This window comes from Cyanidioschyzon merolae, chromosome 12, assembly GCF_000091205.1.
Source record: "Cyanidioschyzon merolae strain 10D DNA, chromosome 12, complete genome".
Lineage (NCBI taxonomy): Eukaryota > Rhodophyta > Bangiophyceae > Cyanidiales > Cyanidiaceae > Cyanidioschyzon > Cyanidioschyzon merolae.
Genome location: NC_010138.1, coordinates 3,559 through 26,594, shown reverse-complemented (window position 1 = coordinate 26,594; position 23,036 = coordinate 3,559). Strand labels below are relative to the sequence as shown.

At 59.1% G+C, this 23,036-nt stretch overlaps 10 protein-coding genes and 1 non-coding gene across 11 annotated transcripts, besides 2 other annotated features; 6 read left to right on the top strand and 5 right to left on the bottom strand.

Moving 5' to 3' along the window:
* Nucleotides 1-274: 274 nt before the first annotated feature.
* Nucleotides 275-2,800: a sequence feature (possible transcribed region).
* Nucleotides 935-2,194, top strand: CYME_CML012C (hypothetical protein; the record flags this gene model as incomplete). Its single annotated transcript, XM_005536632.1, has 1 exon — nucleotides 935-2,194. One exon carries the CDS (start codon nucleotides 935-937, stop codon nucleotides 2,192-2,194), a length of 1,260 nt encoding a protein of 419 aa, XP_005536689.1.
* Nucleotides 2,801-3,542: 742 nt separating the features above from the next.
* CYME_CML011C (transcriptional regulator bolA) lies at nucleotides 3,543-3,857 on the top strand (the record flags this gene model as incomplete). Its single annotated transcript, XM_005536631.1, has 1 exon — nucleotides 3,543-3,857. One exon carries the CDS (start codon nucleotides 3,543-3,545, stop codon nucleotides 3,855-3,857), a length of 315 nt encoding a protein of 104 aa, XP_005536688.1.
* Nucleotides 3,858-3,907: 50 nt separating this feature from the next.
* Nucleotides 3,908-5,248, bottom strand: CYME_CML010C (similar to DNA topoisomerase VI subunit A; the record flags this gene model as incomplete). Its single annotated transcript, XM_005536630.1, has 1 exon — nucleotides 3,908-5,248. The coding sequence occupies one exon, from the start codon at nucleotides 5,246-5,248 to the stop codon at nucleotides 3,908-3,910; it is 1,341 nt and encodes a 446-aa protein (XP_005536687.1).
* Nucleotides 5,249-5,679: 431 nt separating this feature from the next.
* On the top strand, nucleotides 5,680-8,313 carry CYME_CML009C (probable vesicle transport related protein SLY1; the record flags this gene model as incomplete). Its single annotated transcript, XM_005536629.1, has 1 exon — nucleotides 5,680-8,313. The coding sequence occupies one exon, from the start codon at nucleotides 5,680-5,682 to the stop codon at nucleotides 8,311-8,313; it is 2,634 nt and encodes an 877-aa protein (XP_005536686.1).
* A 691-nt stretch (nucleotides 8,314-9,004) lies between these two features.
* CYME_CML008T lies at nucleotides 9,005-11,017 on the top strand. The gene has a single exon (XR_002461402.1). It is a non-coding gene; the product is annotated as a hypothetical transcript (transcript).
* On the bottom strand, nucleotides 9,789-10,919 carry CYME_CML007C (dTDP-glucose 4,6-dehydratase; the record flags this gene model as incomplete). Its single annotated transcript, XM_005536628.1, has 1 exon — nucleotides 9,789-10,919. One exon carries the CDS (start codon nucleotides 10,917-10,919, stop codon nucleotides 9,789-9,791), a length of 1,131 nt encoding a protein of 376 aa, XP_005536685.1.
* Nucleotides 10,629-12,300: a sequence feature (possible transcribed region).
* Nucleotides 12,131-13,366, bottom strand: CYME_CML005C (similar to dTDP-4-dehydrorhamnose reductase; the record flags this gene model as incomplete). The annotated part of the gene is made up of 1 exon (XM_005536627.1): nucleotides 12,131-13,366. One exon carries the CDS (start codon nucleotides 13,364-13,366, stop codon nucleotides 12,131-12,133), a length of 1,236 nt encoding a protein of 411 aa, XP_005536684.1.
* Nucleotides 13,367-13,710: 344 nt separating this feature from the next.
* CYME_CML004C (similar to high-affinity iron permease) lies at nucleotides 13,711-15,291 on the bottom strand (the record flags this gene model as incomplete). Its single annotated transcript, XM_005536626.1, has 1 exon — nucleotides 13,711-15,291. One exon carries the CDS (start codon nucleotides 15,289-15,291, stop codon nucleotides 13,711-13,713), a length of 1,581 nt encoding a protein of 526 aa, XP_005536683.1.
* Nucleotides 15,292-16,727: 1,436 nt separating this feature from the next.
* CYME_CML003C (hypothetical protein) lies at nucleotides 16,728-17,681 on the top strand (the record flags this gene model as incomplete). The annotated part of the gene is made up of 1 exon (XM_005536625.1): nucleotides 16,728-17,681. The coding sequence occupies one exon, from the start codon at nucleotides 16,728-16,730 to the stop codon at nucleotides 17,679-17,681; it is 954 nt and encodes a 317-aa protein (XP_005536682.1).
* A 1,363-nt stretch (nucleotides 17,682-19,044) lies between these two features.
* On the top strand, nucleotides 19,045-19,560 carry CYME_CML002C (hypothetical protein; the record flags this gene model as incomplete). Its single annotated transcript, XM_005536624.1, has 1 exon — nucleotides 19,045-19,560. The coding sequence occupies one exon, from the start codon at nucleotides 19,045-19,047 to the stop codon at nucleotides 19,558-19,560; it is 516 nt and encodes a 171-aa protein (XP_005536681.1).
* A 1,496-nt stretch (nucleotides 19,561-21,056) lies between these two features.
* On the bottom strand, nucleotides 21,057-22,754 carry CYME_CML001C (similar to dolichyl-phosphate-mannose:protein mannosyltransferase; the record flags this gene model as incomplete). Its single annotated transcript, XM_005536623.1, has 1 exon — nucleotides 21,057-22,754. The coding sequence occupies one exon, from the start codon at nucleotides 22,752-22,754 to the stop codon at nucleotides 21,057-21,059; it is 1,698 nt and encodes a 565-aa protein (XP_005536680.1).
* Between the last annotated feature and the right edge of the window lie 282 nt (nucleotides 22,755-23,036).

Sequence of the window (23,036 nt, the reverse complement as noted above, 5' to 3'; positions counted from 1 at the left end):
TTGTAGCGGTTCGTATGCTAGGGCGCAGCGTGCACGCCCTAGACCAACGGAGAGCAAGCGTTGCACGCATCAGTCGAGTATAGTGGGAGATCCCGGCGTGCATACTAACTGTTCAGGTTGCATTTTCTCATGGTGTACGAGCGGTGAATCTCATGAAAGTATCCCGACTGTGCGCTTGCGACAACCGACGATAGAGAGAATCCAATCTCGACGCCAAGTGCGCCAGACCAGAGGAACTTCTGGTAACCGTCGGCGCGGCAAGGTTCTCCTTTCAATAGTTTATCTTCACAGCATTGGAAACATAACTTTCTACGGGTAGGGATTCTCGCTCTGTGGTACCCGTATCAGGGCCTCGAATATCGGAAGAGCGGATCAAGGCGAAAGCACTATCCTTGGACTTTCCATTGGTGCAAAGCATGCGCCAGCGCTAATACATGAGCATGTTCGTGCCGATCCCGGAATATCTTGTCCCCGTATAAAAATATGTGGCCTTGCTGCCGTCTACCGGTACAAAACCTATCCGCCACGTGCCTCCCAATGCCCATAGATACGAGCACGGCATTCCAGATGCTTCGAAGCTGCACCTTGAAATACCTTATTCCTCCGCTGACGGATCTGTACACTTCGCTTCCTCCGAGTCTTCAGTCGGAAGCATACCTGCAGGCCAAATCGCACAATGTTCCATAGACTAAGTCACCGCTTAGGTCTGGCGTGTTGTGACCTGCGGAGGGAGCGCCGCTGTGCGAAAGGCGCTTTCAAAGCGCCCAGAGACAAATCGAACCTCGCGCCGTTACATTTCCGCTCTGGCGGTTAGCGATCCAGCGCGGCCAACAGAGGCATCCGAGCCGCCGGCTACCTGCAGAACCGGGATGCCTTGGGTGCCTCGCGAGTGTAGCAGGGGCCAGCAGTGCTTCGTTTCCCTTCAGTGTAGAAGATGATCACACGCTCCAGGAGCAAAAGATACCAGACCGAGGACGGGTGTCCAGTATCGAGCCAGGATACCCTGGAGTTGGGGTCAGCTGACAGACTAACCGTGGAAATACAAACACCCGGGAGAGGCCAGCGTGAACGGCGTGGAGCACACAGCCGGGGCGACCCTACAGGAACGTCGTCCGCTTGTGTCACTCCGCAGCAAACAATAAAAGTTCTTGCGCTGGAATCGCCTGGACTCCCGTCTGTAGAGTTCGGACTGGGTGTTCATTCGGGTCCGACCTGTGCCGGCGGCGTTGAGTCGGTGCCCTTGACGGCGCGGGCGGCACGCGAGCTCCGTCGACTAGGATTTGATGTGCCGAGCCCGCTTCCGTCTCGAACATCAAAAGGCACGCCACATGTTCGTGCAACGAAGGCGTGCCACATGGACTCGGAGCTGACACCGGCTTCACTCCAGAAGCCGATAGCCACCGCGATGCCGGCTGTTACCTTGGACACACCTGACAGCGCTCGCTCGCTTTGCGCAGAGCGAAGTTCGGAGAACGCAGGTACAAGTGCGGCGTGTACTGGGGCTGCATCAGAGAGAATCACGGAACTGGAAAGGAAACTTTGGCAAGCAGCGAAACGGAACGACGAACAACGCTCTCCGCTGTGTACTCGGTATGCAGGGTGCCCATCTGACGATATCGAGAAGCTGGAAAAGCCTCGAATCGGTGCATCGAGCGTGGTAGTTGCGATGAATGCGCAAGAAAGTCACGAGGCGACCGAGGAGACGCATTCAGTGCAGCCGGCTCGCAGCGTATCTTCGCACGACGCCTTCGAAGATGATGCGGCTCTTGCGAGGCCTGCTCAGGAAAACGAACCCTCAAGATCTGAGGCAAGAGAGCCCGATGCTCGCCACCAGCGCCAGGGATCACCACAACAGAATAAGACCAAAATAAGCGCGGGGCGGATTTCCGTTAACGGTGGTGCCTGTAATTCTCCAAACGTTAGCGAGTTTACGCATGTCTGCCCGCCGTCTGTATCGCCACTCAAGTCCGGCATCGCGGACAGTACACAGCGTTCTCGATCGAAGCGTGTGCGGAAAATGAACGGCCTCCGCCAAGAGAGCGCTTTCGCATGTGGCAAGTCTCCTGGAACTTCGATCACGTTGGTGCTACACCACCAGTTCCGTGCTAGCGCGTATGCTCCGTGGCGCCTTCGTTGGAGGCGACGTTTCGGTAGGCGTCGTCGCTACCACGGTCGCTGGCTCATTGTCTACTGAACATCGCCCACGAATGCCTCGAAATGTGTGTAAGCGGCTCCTGAGCGGCACTTGCCTGGACTGATACCATGCGCTCCGTGCTGCTCATGTGGAGCAGCGCAGACCTCCCCCGCCACCAGACGATAGAGACGCATAAAACGACCACGTCACCAGTGAACGCTACCGAAGCGACGCTCCGGTCGCTACGCGAACGTCTTCTAGGCCCGTCATGTCACAGCGTCCTACTCGTTGTGCCCAGTATCCGCGTGCTTGTCTAGGGTGTCTCGACTTTACTCGAACGGTTCCACGATTTGACCGCGTTCGGGTGTGCTTTGGCGTACTCGATTCTTTGCAATCGATATTGTTCTGCACCCGTGTATTGTTGGACGCACTCGTTCAACGACTTCAGCAGTGTTCGGCACGCCCAAACAACGGAAACCGTGCGTTCACGGCTGCAGGCAACGTATGCCCGGACTTGATCGTCACACTTGGCAAACGCTGCCTTTCGGACTTGCTCGTGTACTTGAAGTTCAGCAAGCTTTGTGAGTTCAGGTTCCTGATCCGAATCGAGTTGCTGCGCTTTCGTGTCCATGAAATATCGCAGCGCCACTGGTTCCTTGACCGCACGAAAAGCTCCTGTGTTTTTCTGATTGCACTCGAATTTTAGATTAGGATCGAGCAAAGCGTTGCTTCCGTATGTGGAGCTATCGAGGCATTCATCTTTCTGGATATAAGTCTGTGTGTAATCTTGCATATATAGATATCTATGCATGTGGCTGCACGTATGCAATGTAGTGAATACGCTTGGATGTTCGTATGGCATACGAGTGTCAAGGGATAGGTTCCCAGGAACGCATGCGCGTCTCGTTCCGCATGTCGCTTGTCTGTGCATTCTAAGCTGATGCATGTGCATGACTACTCGTAAGTGCGCAGACTTCCGTACTAATAGCGGCGAATCCAGTTCAACAGCTCTTCATATGTGCTCGTATGCCGCTGCATCGTGCGTACCTGAACCTGAAAGGTCTTGCCGTAGGCGTCTTGTCGACGTCGCGCCCTGCAATGTCCATCGACATGCAATGATCAAGAGCCGCTGATATCTGTTGAAATCCGGTCAGTCTCTGCACAACCCGACCGAAGGCTCGGCAGGGCAGCGCCTAGCGCTCAGTGTTCGCGTTGATCAAGTATTGATGGCCTCGGCTAGTCCTGACGCTATCCGATTGTGATCGCACCGGACGCATTGCTGGGTCCCGTCGGGCACGTTCTTGTAGGCGCCTGGGGAATGCAAAAAAAAACCGGTGCGGCAGCGTCCAACTGGGCAGGTGGATGCGTAAGCAGAGCACTCACCCTTCGAGACGCACAGCGTTAGCGAATGCGGGCCGTCATGCGAACACTGGCACCTGTTCGTGAACGAATTGAATCGAAGCTTCGGAGTGCCCTGCAGCCCCAGGTACTTCGGGTGGTCGACGAGTCGGACCTGCACGAGGGCCACGCCAGCAAGCCGGCGCACGGGGAGACGCACTTTCGCGTTGCTATTGTTTCCGCACAGTTTGTGGGCCTCTCTCTGCGCGAGCGTCACCGACGTGTCTACCAGATTTTGGACCAGGAGCTTGCTGAATCGGTGCACGCACTACAACTGGAAACGAGGACACCAGCGGAAGCCTCGGACCTCTTGGCTTCGAAATAGAGGCGCTCGTACTGAAAGGAGTAGTCGCAGCGGTACGCGCAGCGCACACATCATAGCCCAAGTGATTTTCTAAGCTCTTCCTGCCTCGTTTCCAGGATCAAGCGCGGCAAAAAATCACGCGCGAAACCCCCTGGTCCCAGGAGCAGCACCAGGGTATGCAAGTCATGGGTACCGATACCATCCCCAGCGGCACCGGGGCAACCGTCAATCCAGGGCAGGTTCCTGGCCAGTTTCAGCATCGATGGATCGGTATACAGCTGCGAGCCAATCATGTTGTGCAGCTCCTCGGCAACGAGCGAATCGCCCTGAAGGACTGCCTCGGCAAAGATGTTTCGTGCGAGTACCAGTGCCCGCTGGGATGGCATCGGACCGCGCATGAGTGGAGATTGGTCTGCCTCGGACTTGGCGCGGAGTAACTCGCAGTTCGCACGACTTGATCGGGCTCGGAATAGGTGGCAGGCGCGTGGGCCTATCCAGCGTGGCAGACGGGTGAACTTCGAATCAGCAGTGAACTGCGGCAGCGCTGCAGCCAGAGATCGGCGATACTGGCGAGCAATGCAGAGGCCGTATGGATCGTAGTCTGTGATGACGTAGATGTCGAACCGGGGATACGTATGCGGGGCGTTCGTGCTCCTAAAAGCAGCATGGTGCGCTTCCAAGCATCGCGCTATCTGGGCCACCAGTGCACGCGTTGCCAGCGACGGCTGGCCCCCGCCAGTGACAAGGATCGTGAGTACCGGCAGGATCGAGGCAAATCCTTCATCCACGAGACAGCGGAATACGCCGAACTTTTCCACGATGAGGATGACGACAACTAGATCTTGGCGGGGCTCCACCACCAGCTGATACGCCCCAGGGTCCAGCACGATGTCATCTGGAATCGGCATGAGACCGCGATGGGGCGTGCACAGCCTTGCATTGGCGGCTTCTGATTGAACATATCGAGGTCGCTCGTTTTCGATAGACCGTTTTTGCAGCTGGATCCCGCTACCGAAAAACACCCATCCGCGTGACTCGGCAATGATACCCAATGAGAAACGAGAGATTCGTGCAGCGGCAAGTAAACGATCCAGGTATTGCGTCAATTCCTGCTGGCTATCGAAAACAGGAACGAGCCGATAGAAGAGCTCTCGCAAGTAAGTGCTTTCACGCGATCCCGCGTGCCAGCTGCTGTGATAAAGGCGCACCAACAACATGGTGAGTTTCCAAAGCGGCACCGCTTCGGTCGAGAAGCGCAGCCGGTGCTCATACCGAGCCTCACGTACCTGTTTCGCTCCAGGTGCGGCAAGACTCGCTACAATCCACACGGCCATGCGCTCCAGCTGGCGCTGGCGTTGCCAGCAGGTCCACTTCGTGACTGCTGCCGCGCTAATCTGCGGTCCAGTTCGCATATACCTCGACTTGAGCGTATTCCAGCCCAGAAGAGTATGTTTGCCGTGCTGAATCCCAGAGACGTGTGTCAAGAGCGACACGTGTCCCGTGCAGCACGCATCCGAGCACACATGCGTGTCATGGATGCAGCATGGCGGATGCTGCGGTGCGGGCGACGCACTTCGCACTCAGAGACGGAACCGAACCGCAGTTGAGCCTCGACAATGGACGTGTATCTATGTGCTCATGTAGCTGTGCTGCAAGTCCAGGCCTCGATGGATGGAGTCTCGTACGCGATACGGTGCAAATGATCGACAAGCACCACCCGAGAACGGATCCTTGGCAAGCACGTTGCATTGCAGACAGGAGCGGATCGTCGAAAGAAGTTTCATGAGATTGGACGGTCTCTATCCGCCATAGGAGCACATTATATGATTGAAAGAGATTGAACATGCTAAAAAGTCGGTTCAGATTGCTCGCTCTTCATTCATTACGGGAGCACCATATATGGATGACAGGGACCAGACAGACCGAGAAGCCTGCTCATATTTATTGCTCCTCTGCTGTCAAGGTCCTATATATCATATCGCTGATGACTGCTTCTTTCCTGTTGCTCGTGAACGTCGAGTCGCTCCCGAGAGCAGCAGGTGCTCTCGACTGTGGCGGGATCGCCGCCGCAGCAATCCCAGCGTACGCACAGACTCATGGAGGCGTTGACGGCAGGCGGCTGCCTCCTTGCCTGCTACCTGCTGGTAGTCAACCTCAAAAGGCCACGATGCTAACGCGAGCAGAGCCGAGTCGTCACTCGGACCTCGCCACGCAGCTCAAATCATTGGCGAAAACGTGGTTCTCGTTGCGGGATCGGCAGAAAGCTGTTCTCTGCGAGGCGCTCAGTAACCCGCTCCGCGGCGCTGAGGCCGCTACCGGACACAGCGCTGCCAACGGTGCACTGCATGGACAACTGAACCCCGGTTACGATGCTGCCGCGGCGACCGTAGACGACTTGGACGCGGAAGACGTGTACAGAGACTTTTGGAAGGTGCTCGTCATCGACCAAACGGCGCGCGAGGTGCTTGCTCCTGTGCTGAAGGTGCCAACACTACGAACGTGCGGCGTTACGTTACACCTGAACTTAGAGAGCTCGCGCCAAGTCATACCCGAGGTCCCAGCTGTCTACCTGATCCAGCCGAATCACGAGAATATTCAGACGATTGTCCGAGACTGTGCTGCGGATCGATACGCACACTGCAGTATATATTTTCTTTCGGCTATCAGCCGCGACGAGCTTGAGCGTCTGGCCGAGGCGCTGGCTCGAGCTCGGCGCATCGAGTCCGTTACTCGCGTCGTGGACCTGTACTGCGGCTTTGTTTGTCTGAAGCGCAACCTCTTCAGCATGCCGCCAAGCATAGCGCGGCGCTCTTTCCAGCGTCTGTTCAGTGCACAGGCCGATGAGCAGGCGATTCAGGAAACGATCGCGACTATTGTGGATAGTTTATTTGCTGTTTGCGTGACCCTAAGATGTGTGCCGTATATACGTTGCCTGCGACGCGGCGCATCGGAGCGAGTCGCACTGCAACTGTGCGCCAAAATCTGGGAGTATATGCATACGCCAGGCGGGGCGGCGTTGTTCCGCGAACACAGTGAAGCCGGCCTGCCGCCACTGCGAAGGCCGCTGCTGGCGCTGCTCGACCGTGACGTCGACCTGGCCATCATGCTGCACCACGGATGGACCTATGAGGCGCTAATCCACGAGCTCTTGCCATTCGAGCTGAGCCGAGTCAGCATGCCGGCAACCAAGCCCGGCACAGAGCGGACGCAGTACGACCTCGATGACGAGGCCGATCCGTTCTGGGCCGAAAATGCTTCGTTGCCGTTCCCGCAAGTGGCGGAGCATATCGAAACAGCGTTGACAGCGTACCGTGCGCAGGTTCAGGAGATCAATGCACGGACTGGCGGAGGCAGCAATGTCCAGAAGCTGCTCGCGGAGACGGCAGACGAGACGCAGCTCGAGGCCTATATGCAGGCAACCGGCACAAGCACTCGGGAGATTGCTGACGCCGTCGCCGAGCTTCCGCGACTAACTCGATGGAAGCGGCAGCTCGATATGCATACGAACATCGCATCCGCACTGTTGGAGCAGATCAAGGCACGGAAGTTGGACCTGTTGTTTCAGCTCGAGGATTCACTGCTGGAAAGGCCTTCGAGTGTGCAATCGAACTCGCTAGACCGATTCATTGGGGAAGCCGATCTTCTAGCGAAACCGCATTCCAGTACGGCCTCCGCGGACGCCTCGTCGTTGAGTCAGCGAGCCCGCGACTGCCTGCGGCTGCTGCTTATGTACCAGATCCTCTCGCCGTCAGGAATTCCGCAGACCAAGCTCGCAGAATACCGTCATGTACTCGATATCTGTGGCTGTCAGACGAGCGCTCTGAGCTACGTGATGCGCCAGCGCGCAGCGACACCGCGCCAGCTCGACCCCGCTGCAACGCACAGGGACGGCAACAGTCCGTCGCCGGCACGCAAAAGCAGCAGCCGCATGATCGATCGCCTCACGACAGCGACAGGTGGAGGCAGGGAAATCTTCGAGTCGCTGGTCACTCGAATCTATGAGCACGGCCACAAAGGCCTGACGCAGCTGGCGAGCACCGTGAAGGGCCTGATTCCCACGACGCGGAGCGGAATCGTTGCCAGTATTGTCGACTCGTGGATGCGGAACGCCTCGCCCGACGATGACTTGGATTCGGCCTCGCGGGGCGCGGAACATGAGCACCCAGGTGCAGCTGCAGAACGTGCAGCCTCATTACTGCTGGATCCACTTGCTGCACGAGACGGGCACTGCACAAACAAAGCCTCATCCCTGCCGCGTGGATCGTTTACCGAAGCGATCGTTTTTATGGTCGGAGGTGGCAATTTTATTGAGTGGGAGAATCTCACCACTCGCATCCACGACGATCGCCAGATTATCTACGGAACAACCGAGATGCTCTCGCCCGAGGCGTTTCTCGACGACCTGACCGCTGCCGCCGCAGCAGCCACAAACGCATCTGAGGACCCCAAGCCACCGCAGCCCTCGAATGGGTTATGAAAAATCCTTTCAGAGAGGTTTTCGAATGCAGCAGACTTTGATATTTGTCGTCGACGAGCTGAAAGGTGCATCAAGTGCACATGCTTCGTGAAGGATCGAAAGCGAACTGCATGTTCTGATAAGGGGTATTGTTGGTAATATGGTTGTGTGTAATTTTTCTCTGAAATAGGTGAGCGGCATCACTATCAGATGCACATGTTTTCAAAGCTTGTGGTATACTTATGAACAGAGAATGCACTTGGGAAAATAGCCACTCAGAGGAGTGACGTGTTTTGCAGAGAATGCTTGATGCACGTTCAGTATCTCGAGATTTGTAAACGATTCATAAAATGCTGCCTCGAAGGCTTTATTTCTGAATTCTTCATTTCCGTCGTGTATAATGCATGAAGATGTGGTAGTATGCCAAACCCATGAATGCTCTTTTTGCCGGTGTCATGGCGGTTGTGAAGTCGCAGTTTAGCCGCATTCTTTTCGCGAGGGAGTCGATTTCTTGGTGTGATAATTAGCGGGTCATGCAAAAGACGAGAACGGAGCTGAAACTCGGAATTCCTGCCTTTCGTTCTCAGCGTTGAAGGGCAAGCAACGTGACTGAGCGTTCAAATAAAATCTCATGGTCCGAGCGAGGTAGTCATCGTCCAAGGGCGGTGGATCCGCGGGGGCACCACGCGCCCGCGCGACGGCGCTCCTAAGCAGGTTGGGCACGTTGCCGGGGGAGAGACGCTCGAGGCTTCGCCTCAGTCGGCCGAGCATCCAGCGCTGTAGCGCATTCAGCCGCAGCGGCCGCTCATCAGGTCGTACACGCACTGTCTGGGTCGGCTGGTCGCCACTGGACGGTGACGCTGGTGACGGCTCTGACACAGCACAGCGTGCCGGTGTGCGGCTAGTTCTTGACGCGGAACGCTTCACCCGCCGCACCCGTAACAACGCGCTTCCAGACGCAAACTCGACGAAAGCATACCTCTGCAAACCGCGTGGCATGGGACATAGGCGTCTTGCAGGTTATTGGAGCACAGCCTCAGTACACGTTTATGCAACAGAAGCGCGTCAAGCGCAGAGCGTATCGGTGCAACCGAGGCCGCCCAGAGCTCGCTGTACCTGCCGCGCGCGAACCTGTGCTGCGTCAACTGCCCTGCTGCTGTCGTGTGTTGTAACATACGCTCTGCAACCGGCACAAGATCATGAGGTCGCAAGCCCACGACCCTCGGTCGATAGAGTATGCGCGCTTTCGTCGGTGCGCATCGCTTCAGATGCGTCCTGTGTTGCAGGCGACACGAAAGCGCCTCGTATTACAGACTTGTCGAGAAAGGCGCACCTGAGACACGCTTGTAACCGTCATACATGTACAAAAGGCGCATCCGCTGGCGATCCTATGCCACGCTGCTCTGCGGATCGCCGTCTGTGATGCACAGACCAGCGGCAGTGTCGCTCGAAATCTCGCCTGCCGCATGCACAGTGCGTACGCGATGAATGCCGTCCTAGTGCTTCTCCTCGGTGAGACTCGGATGCGGTACGAGGCCACTGAGATAATTCGGCCAGCGCTTCAGGTTATTCGGATCGCAGTACCAGGTCTTGGTTCGGCGCAGGCCCTCTTCCCAGGACACCTGCGGCCTCCAGCCAAGCGCATGCAGCTTCGACGAGTCGATCCTGTAGCGCATATCGTTGAGGGTGCGATCTTTGACAAACTCGATGTGGCGGTTCGCCTCGGCAGACAGGCCGAAGAGATCGATAATGTCGTGCACAACGTCAATGTTGCGTTTCTCGATCTCAGAGCCTACATTGTAGACCTCATCGGTCTCGCCACAATGCAGGATGGTGTCAAAGGCGCTCGCCGCGTCCTCGACGTACAAAAAGTTGCGTGCATGCTCACCAGAGCCGTGTACAAAGCAGGGCCGGCGTTGCGCCAGCAGACAGATACTCTTGGGAATGAGCTTGTCGGGGAACTGGTGCGGCCCGTACACGTTGTTGCCGCGTGTGATGATCACCGGCAATCCGAACGACTTGACGTAGCCGCGGCAAATGAATTCGGCGGCGGCCTTGCTACATGCGTACGGGTTCGTGGGTGCCAGGATCGATGACTCTGTCTCCATGTTGCTCTCGCCGCCGTACACCTCATCGGTGCTGACGTGAATGAAGCGCCGCACTTTGCCGTACTGGCGTGCGCACTCCAGGAGAACGTGCGTTCCCAGCACGTTGTTCTCCGTAAACAGGATCGAGGACGTGAACGAGTTATCGACGTGCGTGCACGCCGCAAAGTGGAGCACTGTATCGATGCACTCCTCCTGGAGCACGTAGAGCACCAGGTCATGCGAGCGGATATCGCCGCGAATAAACTTGAAGTTTGGTCGGTTTGCCACCTGCGCGAGGTTGCTCAGCGACGAGCAGTAGTCGAGCTTGTCCAGTACCGTCACGCGGTAATGGGGATATCGACTCACGAGCCGTTCGACAACGTGCGAGGCAATAAAGCCGGCACCGCCAGTCACAAGGATATTCCGCGGCACGAAGCGCAGACGGTCGCCGTAGACGACCCGCGCGTCCGAGTTCCCGTCGGGCTGTCCACCGGTTACCGACTTGGCACCGTTCGAAAGCGCCGTGCTCTGCGAGGACATTTATCTTGCCAACGTGCGCCTTTCGACTCGGACGCACACAACCACACGCACCGGCTACTTCCGAGCTCTGCCTGCACAGACGGTAAACGCCACGATCGTAGCGCGCGTTTCTGTTTCAACAGGATCCATCTCTAGCGAGACACGTGTCCCAGGTATGCGACCGATGATGGCGGCAGCAGCGTCGCCACCGCGCACGCATCGCTGATGCGACGGGCGGCGATTGCGCGCGCACTCTGTGGATCGCGCGCTTCCATCATGGTGTAGGGCAGAAGGATCAACACAGAGGCTGGCGGCATGAATCCAAGGAGATATGTGTGCATCATTCGCGCTGTGGGCAGCAGCGCGATAGCGACCGACAGTGATGTTGCTGGCAGGTACGGAGTGTGGGCGCTTTCGGGGATCTGTTGAAACTCGCCTTGCCACTAGGACTTGTTTGTGTGTTCGTTCCTGTGTTCGCGCACGTGAATCCGCTCCACTATGCAATTCATGAGCGCTGTCTCGAGCGTGTCGGCCTTGACGGACTCTGCTTATGTGGCAGCATCGACAGCACGTTCCCGTCGCTCAGACATCCCAGCCAGAGCGTGGCGAGAACGCTGTGTTCCCATGCTGCAGCGTGCGCGCGTGCACATATTCGCGCAGTGCTCACCAGCATTCACACGTTTTTACGTATGGAAGCATGCACGAATGCAGTAATGCACGTATGCACGTATCGAGTCCCTTGGATCCCTGTAATCCTGACCGCTGCTAGCAGGCAGTCGTCCAGCCAATGCCTGCAGGCCCCTGGATGCTGCATTCGAAGGCACACATGAACGCCAGGAACAAATGCCTGCGCCACTTTGATGCACTCTCTTCAGAGGCTTGCGTCATTTACACGGATCACTATTAGAAGGGCGCTGCAGTTGGATCATCCCGGTATCCGATTTCGCCTGTAGCGGATGCCACAGCGGAGCTAGCCTATCGGAGCAAGTCTTTCCAGAACGCCTCGCAGTCAGCCTTGAGGTCCGCGTCGAAAGGTGCCTTACACGGCAGTAAGTGCCCTGGTGCCAATGACGCTTCCGTTCCTTTCGCCCAGTACAGGATTGTGCTAGCGCGCCTGCAGTCGCAGTCGCTTCCCTGCACGCAAAGCGAGTCGTCCCTGGGAGCGCACGCCATCGACCCGTCACTCGGTGCGTAACCGTTTTGCCGCAAAGTACGCCACCTGCGGTGCTATACTAGGGCGCCACCAGCGGCTTGACACCCTTCGCCTGCATGCGCCGAAAGACCTCCTCCATGGCGGCGTGGACCTCGCGGATCTGGGCACCGGGATTGTCCCGCAGCAGTTTGCGGACGTCGAGCTCGCAGTTGGAGCGGCCGGCCTTGAGGATTTTTGCCTGCTCCTCGAGCGTAAAGTTCTTCCATTGGAACTTTGGATCGATATATTTTCTGTAAAGCTCCAGGACCTCGTTATGCGAGATGCTACCCGGATTGGTAAAGTTGTACACGCCCGTAAGGCCGCGCTCGCTCATATCCAGTGCCACTGGCAGCAGCTCCGTCAAAACCGTCATGCTGTTGGGGATATTCACAACCTTTTCGTAGCGTGCGATTTTCGTGACAAAGCTGCGCGGCGACAGGTCGTCGCTCACGGGCATGCGCAGTCGCAGGATGAGCACATTGTCAAAAGCGCTGCGCAGCAGCTCCTCCACCATGGCCTTGGTGCGACTGTAGTAGCTACCGAAAAAGTTCGGCGGATCGTCCTCCGTGAAGGGCCTGCCGCCCTCAGCCGTCGGCCGGTGCTCGCCGTCGTCGTAGTGGTATAGACAGCCGGTAGCAAAGTTGGTGAGGTGGATCCCGCGCGACGCGCAGCAGTCCGCCAGGTTCAGCACGCCCAGTACGTTACTGCGGACGGTCTCGCGCCGGTGGTCCTCGCACCAGTCGACGTTCGGACGCCCAGTGACCCCAGCACAGTTCAGGACCCGCTGTGGGCACAGCGCGTCCAGTTCGCGCTCACAGGCCTCGCGCTGCTCGAGACGGAAGCTCGCAAACGCGTACCGCTCACCGCGCTGCTCAAGTAGCTCTGCAACCATGTTGGCGATCCAACCGGTGCGTCCGACTATCAGAAAACGAACTTGAGCGCTCTCGTCTGGCATACTTGAAGCGACCTGTTGGCACTCGTGTCCAGGCTGCGGGAAGTTCTGGATATCACTTGAGTGCACCCTCCTACTTGCAGGCGAAACAGTACTGCCCCAGGTTTCCCGCGCATGGCGTGTCTCGGGTATTTGATCGGGGCGCGCCCCAGGCGTTTCGTCGGGCAATCGTGCAGGGCGCTGGAGCCGCTGCGCTGCTTGATGAGAGCGTCTCGACTCCTGCATGCTGAGATATTGTGTGCTCGAGGAGCCGTTGTCTTTCAGGATAGCGAGAAACGGGATACGCATTGCACGAGCGTTCTTTACTGTACGGTAGCAGTGCATGCTAGACGAGTCATCGGTATGCGGTACAGCGGTGCGCAAAGTATTCGACGTGAACTTGTCTATGATCGCACCAGAGCAGCGCTCGACGCATGATCCATTCGCTGGTACGCAACGCTGTGGCAACCAGGGGCGCGTTCTTGGCAAAGCACCATAGCGCCACGGAGTGGGTGTCAGGTGATGCCGACGCTATCACCATGCGAACGGCTCCGCGACGGGTAACCACAGGCGCTGTCATTCTCTTTGAATCGGCAAGTGCGATACGTCGCGTTGCACATGGATTGCGCTCGCTGTTATGAGTACCGCCTAGTCGTCGGCGGTGACCTGGTGCCGCGCTGCGCCCTGATTCAATCCGCCAGCATCCGTCTCGCCGAGATCTCGATCTGCGACGCGTGCTGCGGAGGCTGCGTCGAATCGAGCGCTTCCCAGGTAAGCTCATCGATCGAGGAGTCATCGAGCGGCGTGGATTTCCCGCCTTCCAGATCCGACGATGTATTCGCCTCTTTGGCGAGAGCCGCTGGCGCTTGTCCAGCACGCTGCATCGCCAGCGCCGAACGCTTCCACTCGTAGAAGCCGACCAGGCCCTGTCCGAGGCAGAACAGCATCGTGAAGCATATCGACACGGTAAGCACCGCGAGCGCGTGGAAGCTGTTATCGTCCCGTGTCTTTGCGATCCAGTCCGGGGAGAAGATGACGAACCAATAGTAGAAATCGGGGATAGAGCAGTACTGAGACGCGCCAATCTGCGGCGAGCAGATCGCCTGTGCAACCTGCAGCGCCAGCGCCAGGCACGCTACCAGCACGAGGCCTATCCAGCAGGAGCCCTGGAGGGCGAAACGCGCACGCGGCGGTAGCGCTGCATGGGGCGCGCTGGCGGCACCTACACCGATGATCGCCAGCACCTGAGTCAGGCACGTCACCAGGATGCCGTTCCATGTCGGGCTGCGAGCGGCGACGACGAGCCCCACCATGGCAGCTACCGCCAGGAACGCAGTCGATACGAGGTACCCGGTGTGCATTTGGCAGAGTTTGCGCTCCAGGGTTCGTCGCTCAACGATGATCCAGAGCACGCCAGCCAGGGTCCAGTAACCGAAGTAGACGACAGTGGAGACGAAGGTCGGCGCATCCACGTATCCGAAGAGCTCGTGCAGCAGGTTGAAGAACTCGTTCCCGTCGTCCGCGCAGCAGGCCTCGGTGGACCAGAGCGCGGCATTCCACCACGGCCGCTCCGTGGATGGAATCGACTCGTCCTCGTTGCCGTTGCGCGTGAATGCCCCGAACAGGTTCGCTTTCTGGAGGTCCAGGAAGGCCGTCGACAGGAAGCCCGCAGCGAATGCGATCAGCAGCAGCGACGACAGCGCGAAGAAGAGGCGCAGATCGAAGGCGAGCGCCCCGCGGTAGATTGCCCAGGCAACGACCAGCGCAACGGCCACGCCGACGGCTGCGGCGATGGGAATCGAGCTCCACGAGACACCGCCCGTGATTCCGAACAGGAATACGATGAGCTCGACGCCCTCACGCAGCACGGACGTGAAGACGAGCAGCGCAACGCCCCATCGGCCGCGCCTCGACAGCGCCCGCGCTATCCCGCCCTCGAGGTCGCGGCGCATGTGCGCGGCCGTGCTGAGCATCCAGAAGATCATCCACGTGATGAGCACTACCGCCACCAGTCGGACAATGGCCTCGAAGAGCAGCTCAGTGAGACCCGTATACAGCTTCTGGCCGCGCGTCCAGAAAACGATGCCGAATGCGATTCCAATGACGATGAGCACACCGACGCCGGCTGCAACGCCCAGCCAGACGTCTCTGAGGTAGCGCTCATTCTTGGTGCGCCGCAGGTATGCCAGACAGATCGAAACCACGATGCAGGCCTCGAGGATCTCGCGAAACGTAATGATAAAGCCTGCCAGTGAGAAGAGCTGTACCATGATAAAGCAAGGACTAGCACGGTCGGGGATGGTATGCAAAAGCCCGTGAGAGTACTTTAAGAACACCGAGTGCGTTCTTTTGCAGAAAACGACCTAAAAGTGAGTCTCTACGCCTACGTGCCTCTGCAACGGGGCAAGAATGAGCGGGAGAACAAGTTGGCGGATTCCCACGACGCTACGACTACCGCTACTGCTGCTGCTGCTCGTGCTGCTTCCTCCGATATTGATGGCGCACGCGCATGCTGCACGCCAGCCGCCAATCGGCACGGGATCGGCACGGGATCGGCACGGGATCGGCACGGGATCGGCACGGGATCGGCACGGGATCGGTACGCGGCGTGAATGCCGGCCTGCTGGCAGCGAGTTTCAGATGAATAGCTGCGCACTCATTGATGGATGCGCTGCTTGATACGACAGAGACATGCCGGGCAGGTGGTTTCGTAGTACACCAGGTGCGTTCGATGGCGACGGAACGCCAGCGTCATGCACGGTGCGATTCCTGTGATGGACGATCCTGCCAAGCCGTGCAGGGCAATATTCCCACGGAGCGATTCCACAGGGGTCAATGTGCTCGCTGATGCTTTTATGCCACATCGCTGGTAACAGCACATTGATTTCGTGGTTGCTCGCTGTACTGCTCATACATTCTCGTATCGAACAGAGCGTAACGGTGAACGAGACCGGTTCACGTGGTGCAATTGGATTTCCTTTCGGGGTGCTTTCGGGATGCGTGCATACGGAAGCAACGCACTGGACACGTGTACTATGTGCGTGCGCTGGCAATCACTCGCGCTTCTCTGTGATGCGCATGGATGCGAGAGGCACCGGACACGCACACGCTGCGTCTACGAGAGCCTCGGGGGCAGCATGTCGCTGTGATACACACCAGGGACTTGGACGGAGCGCTCTGGTATCGGGAATCTGCAGTCGCTTGACCGCTGCGCTATGCTCGCCGTCAGGTGTCATGCACGGCTCGTCATACATCTTCGCCAAGTCATGCGCTGCAACGTGCGGGCATCAGTGTAACGGCACACAGGAGGGCCCGAGACGCGCCCCATGAGTGAGCTGCGCCCTTCGTGGGTTGCAGTCACCAGAGGCGGCGCCGCGCCGGCGCCTCCCAGCTCGATGCCCGGAGCGGCATTCAGAGCGCCTGACCTCGTTCGTGCGCGGCGTGTGTCGCCTCTCGTAGTACTTCTGAACGTTTCGTATCGGTGCAAGCTGCTGCACCGTCTAGCGTGTACTGCATTGTCGGTGGAGTAGCTTTTATTATCAGTTTCGGTCTTGGTGCCACTGCCGCCGTTTTAGTGCGGCGTCCATGACCGGACAGCCCGTGAGCGCTACACCGGCTTTCGCGTGGCTGACTGTCGAGCCTTGCTGCTCGGAGCGAGTGTGACTTTGGTGTGCGGGACGGCCGTGTTTCAAGCTTGGAACGCCAGATGGACGAACTTCCAGAGCAGGTACTGGTGGAGTTCCGCGCAGGTCGCGCGTACCTGGACAGTGGTTTGGTGCACTCGGACGGCCGCAAGGGCTGCGTCCGTGTCGTGCGAGCCGCGGACGGCCTCGTGCACTTCCAGTGGCTCGACCGCGCAACCCGTGCAATCGAGGAGGACCTGATCGTGTTCCCCGGCGACGCGAACTGGCGGCGCGTGCACGCCTGCCGGACTGGTAGAATGTTCGTCTTGGGCTTTGCGTCGTCGGATCTACAGCTGTTCTTTTGGCTGCAAGAGCCTCGCTGCGACGCGGACGTGCGGCTGGCACAGCGGCTGCGCAACGCGCTCGAGTGTCGTCCCCTGGACGACCCTGCTGGCTTGGATCACGCAGATGAGGTGCGGCTCAGCGACGCAGAGTCCCGACCTGGGCCAGGCCTCAGCTCGCAGGTACCTGACGGCGCGACGCGTCCGTCGTCCGCCGCGCTTGGGCAGTCGCTCGTAGACGCGCTGCAGCGTCTGGGGGCCAGCGCTGCTTCCGATGCTGTGCATGCTGCGGATGACGCAAGTCGACAGCCGCAGGCGCGCGCCGATGATACGCCTGACCTCGGGGCGCTTCTGCGCTGGGGCCCCGCGCTGGAGCGGCTTCTCCGCGAGCCGGGCCTCGGACCTGCATCCGCTGCCCTGTGCCGCGAGTACCTGCCATCCAGCATCGACCTGGAGAGCGTGCTGCAATCTGCCGCGTTTCGGCAGCAGCTGGAGGCGCTTTCGACTGCGCTGAGACGCAGCCGCGGCGATGCTGGTCCCCTGTTCGCAGCGTTTGGCATCGAGCCACCACCAGCGGGCGACTGGCGGCACGATCTGGAGGCGCTGCTAGAGGCGCTGCGCCTTCGCGCTGAGGAGTCTGCGCGCAGTCGTTCTGAGGGCCCAGCGCCAGAATCACGGCATGGTGGTGGTAGATAAACTCGAGTGGGCGAGCTCGGGTTACCTGGAATAGAAACTCAAGTTTTATGCAGAGTAAACTGTATAGATACGTGCCATTGCCTATAATAATGCGGATATCCCATAGACTCGCATCTGGAGCATCGTGCTATCCTCTATAAAACTGCTGAAAGTGGATAGAATCTTCTGCGCTGACTCGTGGAGGCACGCATCAATCGACTGATCGTTGCGAGACTGTACAGCCTGCACTTGTGTGATTGCTCACAGATCAGTATCGGCGAGCGTGCGGTTTGCGACTGTCCTTGTCGGGACAGGCGGCCGCTACGGGTCGTGTGCCTTGCGCGGACGCCCTCGGATGCGACGCTCTGTGCTGGCGGTGAGCGCAACAGTGTGCAGCACTTGCACTTGCGCAGGCGGGCTGCACAACGAGCAGCTGCAACTGAGCAGCACGAGTCGCGTATCGGCTAGCGAATGCGTCACGCTGGACCCGGCCGACCTGGGTGGCGCTGCAGCCTCTGATTCGTGATCAGGGTGTGGGCGCTTTATTCACATAGAATATGCTCCGGTTCGGCGGTGAATGCCGACGCTGCTCGTATCCGCTGGTAGAAGTGCATGCACGATGCGTGTGCAGTGTGCAGGGTATCTACCGGTGCATCTGTGTGCGCAGCAGGATTCAGAAGGCAGAACGTTCCGCAGATTCTATGAGGCACCTTGTTGCTGGAATGACAGAATGGTGTACGCGACATTGCCCAATGATGCAGCATTCCATTGGATTTGGCGGCAGTTGGCTAGGCAGCCTCTAGCAGCGCCACACGTCACTGTATCCACACACACGCGCGATGCGTGCTCCCATGACACTACTGCGGCATGTGAATTGCGTTTCGCGGAGATGCAAGGCAGCCCTTATAAAGGCTCGCTGCGATCGACGCACCTGTAACCGAAGCATCCACGGCGACGGCGTTGATGTTGACTGCGGCACCAACGATTGCGTTCCGCACATGCGAACAGATGCGAATCAGCGCTAGACACTGATCTGTGCTTTACACAGCCGTTGCCCATCCGCATACGAACACGCACGCGCCTATGCCTGCGCATGCATCTATCTATGGATACACCCCGTAGACTACGGGTACGGGCGCTGAACTTGGAAACATCACCCAAGTGCATGGATCGCTGTATGCATGCATGCATGCATGCGTGCGTGCGTGCGTGCATGCATGCGCTGCGTGCAGCGCGTCGCCAACGCGTGCTGCGCTACGCCCGCAGATCGACAACAGGCACAGAATAGGACACTGCCGTGAAGCGTGTGCAGCGGTGCCGGTGCCGGTGCCAGTGCCAGTGCCGATACCGATACCGATACCGATACCGTGCTGAGGCCTCTGCTATGGCAGCGCCAACGAGCTGCTCGGCCGGCAAGGGTCGGGAAGCGAGTGCGTCCTGTTGCCTCGAGGTACTGCCCGTGGACGTGGCCTTTGTGCAACTGCATGCTTTCTCTGTAGTTGGCGAGAGGCTCGCTTCGGGTGCCGAACGAACGCCGCTGTCGCAGGTGCTGCCTCGGCGCTGGACACCGCTGCACCCGGCGAGCCTGCAAGATCGCAAACAAGCGTGGGTGCTCGGGCAAGTCCTGCAGAGACACCGGAGCTCGAGTGCTCTGCAAGGGTCCCGTGTTGGGCGCCCGCAGGCTGCGATTGTGCAGCTGCGAGCGTCGCTTGACCGCAGCGCACTGGCAGGTATGTCCTTGGCTCAAGCGGGCTTCCTCGTGATAGGCGCACGTGAGCCGGTCCTCCTGGACGTGGGCCCACTGCACCAGGTTGACGTCACTATGTTGCTGACGGGTGTAGCGACGGTTGGCGGTGTTCTCGTAGGACTCTTGATCGCGTTCATTATCTCTCGGCAGTGATGTCGCTGCACTGCGGCTGCACTGCTGGCGCTGCCCGCTGCGGTCTGTGCGATCCGCGCAGCATACGTTTGAACGGCAGAGGGCTTAGAACATTCGTTTGGCGTCTATTGCCGTGCATCACGCTTTGTATGCGTTTGCGTATGGATTCTGGGCGCACTCGGCGCCTGCGCATCTCTGGAATTGATAGGATTTAGAATGCTTTCCACTAGACGGGAATTGCCGACTGCGGGATTGTTGCATCATTCGAATACGTATGCCGCACGGCCGCACGCATTGCAGGTGACGCTCAACGGGGAACACGGCTGCCGCCTCCAGGTGCCGGCACCCATGGCGTGTCGGCCCTGGCCGCAGACGCCATCCAGCTCCGGAGTGAGGGCATCGTCGATGTCAATGCCGGGTCCGGGCGGAGTCTATGTGCGTTACCCTTGAGCGCACGGCGCTGTAACGGAATCAGATTGCGCGTACTGGACAGCATAGCCGGAGGTGGCGCGGTCATATCGAATCAGCCAAGAACGTGGGTGCACGAGCAGGTGGCGGTGTGCTAGAAGCGGGGCGATGCCGAGTCGTCTATAGGTGCAGTGGTTTGGATGGCGGGCCGATGGACGCGAAGCCACGGAGCCACCTGGTATCGCAGTGCGAATCGGCCCCGACGTGCGCGGACACCTAGATGGCGCTGGCATGGACGGCACTCCCGTGCATTCACCGAGCGCATCAGCTGCTGCAGCATGGCTAGAAGCGATTGCTCATCCGAATGCGGAGGAGCGCGCGCGATGCATCTTGCGGATGGTGCTATATCCGAGACACCAATGCACGGACACCGCCCCTTTATGACGAAAAACGCGTTCGGTGGCGTTGCACACCAGTCGTGGCGCACTGAGCCCTGCTGATGAGCACACAGTAGCGTCCATTCTCAGAGAGCGACTGTAGCGTCACGCTTGCACCCTGCTGTGGCCCCCCATACGGGCGACAGCTGCCAGTCAGTAAAGTCCACGCATCCAGTCGCCGAGAGATTCGAGTTCACAAACTAATCTATGACGCAAGCCTCTTCACCTCAGTCGAGACTGTGCGCTCTATTGCGTGCGCTGAGCACGCTCCCAGTGCCGACGTGCTCGACAGTGCGCCACTTTGCTGCCTACAAGTCCTAGAGGATGCGTTTTCCAGGCCTGCGTCTAGTGCGTGTCTTTGGAAGAACAACAGGTATGCGTTCCCAGCGGTTACACGCACAAGCAGGCGTCACAAACAAGGATCGTTCGAGGCACGCATGTCACAAATACACTTGGAGCATGCACACATGCGCATCCCCAGCGGATTCGATCACATGGAGGCGTCAAGGGTATCGATGCACGCATCGAGGTGCGTGCCCGTGACACGCATGGGCGCGCGCGATGCGTGCGCCTCGGTTAATTTCCCGCTGGCAACGCCGCTGCGCACTCGAGGCGCTCCTTCGAGGGCACGCTGCTGAGCTGTGTCGCCTGCATATTCCCATAACGTCGTTTTCAGTGCCATCCCTTGTTGTCGCCTACGCTGGACGTGTACTTGATCCAGCGCATGGCCTCATGGTCGTCGGCGGTGAGCGCGATGTGTCCATAGACCCAGGCGCGGAAGTACCAGAAGCACCAGAAGACAACGATCCAGACGATACCGGCGAGCGGCAGCTGCAGCACCGACGGTAGCGCCGGCAGATCGAGGACCGCGTGCGCAAAAAGCAGCTCCGCGAACAACAGCGACGGCAGGTAGTGGTAGATAAACGTACTTCGCTGGATCGGCATGTACGGGAGAATGCCGAGCGCATAGCCAAGCAGAAGGAATGTTGCCAGCCGCAGGTAGCGCTCCCATGCGTCCGTGCTCGTTCCACGCTTTTTCCGCTGGCGAATCAGGCGCAGCAAGAACGGCATTGCCGCCACTGTACCAAGCACCGCTGCCAAGCACATCCAGAACAGCAGCGGATTCCCGATCAGATAGATCTGCATGGCGTGATGCGGGCGCAGCGGTCGCCCGTCAGCATCCAACGTACCCTCCTGCCAGCGATTCCAGTAAAGGAGGCCACGGCCTACGTATGGCCATGTGTGCCAGCGCGCTTGCCACTGGTGCTCATCGAGGATGCGCGCGTTCGCCAGCAGCATCTCCTTGTTGAGCTGCCAGACGAGCTTGAGGAAAGGCGGCTTTCGGGCCTGCGGGTCGTAGCCGTCGCGACCAATGAGGGTCCGCTGGAACTCGGCGCTCATAAAGTCACCGCCTGGTCCATTATAGATCAGAATCCGAAAGTGCGGGTACCAGAGCGCCACGTACAAGAGCAGGGCTGTTGCGGCGACGATCGCGCAGGTGCTCCACTCGAGCGGCTCGGCGGCGAGCGCAGCGCCGGCAACCGACTCGAGGCCGAAGAGGCCGGGCACCACGAGCGTGGTCCACTTCACTGAGAGCGCTGCACCGCTCGCGAGGCCGGCGCGCACAGCAGCCCAGCGTCGAGCGCGGCTCGCTGGAGGCGTGCGCCACAGCCGCACGAACGCATCGATGCATAGCGCAGCGTAGAAGATGAGCTGCGAGTCCGTGAGGATATGGCGCGCCTCGATCAGGTTCAGCATGTCGAAGAGCAGAAACACGCCCACACTAGTGGCTGCGATCCGCGACATACCCATCCCGCGGGCGATGCGGAAGCCTAGCGGAGGCAGGAGCGCCCCGAAGACGCCAGCGCACGCGCGCATTGCATAGTACCGGCTGTCTGGTGGGTAGACCTTGTCGACGTACCAGTCGCGATTCGGGACGTCACCAGCGAGTTTCGCGACTGCGGCCAGCGTGAGCTTCGCCAGAGGCGGGTGGATATCAAAGAAGTAGGTGCGATTGAGGTAGTGGTGTGCGAACGACGCAAAGTGAACCTCATCGAAGACGCATTCGGGTGGCCAGCGGATCCGGTAGAGGCGCGTCCACAGTCCAAGCAGCACGAGCGCACCCGTGAGCCAGGCGTCCGGGTTCGCGCGTACGTGCGCAGTCGAGCGCAGCACTAGTCGTTCGAGTGGTGATGCCTGTTGTTTCTGCGGGTCAGCGCCCGGGTGCTCATGCTGTGGTGTGTCCTCTTTGGTGCGGCCCTGATGCATGACGTCCAAGTCTGCCGCCTGCACACGCTCAGCTGACGGCGACGAGGCGGGTAGCGAAGCGGCGGTGGCGTCCGCGGCTCTTCGCTTGACAGCAGGCGCCATTTTAGGTCCGTGGGAGTACGGCCGGCGCAGGAATCACCAAAGTGTCCCGCCTCGGGGGTCACCAGGGGCAGCGGTTAGGCGTGTGCAGTCGTCTGCGGACAGGCCGCTGTCAAAGGCAGGCGCTCGACGCTGCTGCTGCTGCTCCGCGCTTGATTGAAGAACGTAAACTACTCGCCGAGTAGCTAGCTCTTTGAACGTTTGACGTGCTTTACAGTGCGTACGCTCCGACGGCGATCCTGCGCGTCCAGGGACAGGAGGTAATAGCTGCCTGGGCCTGAGTGC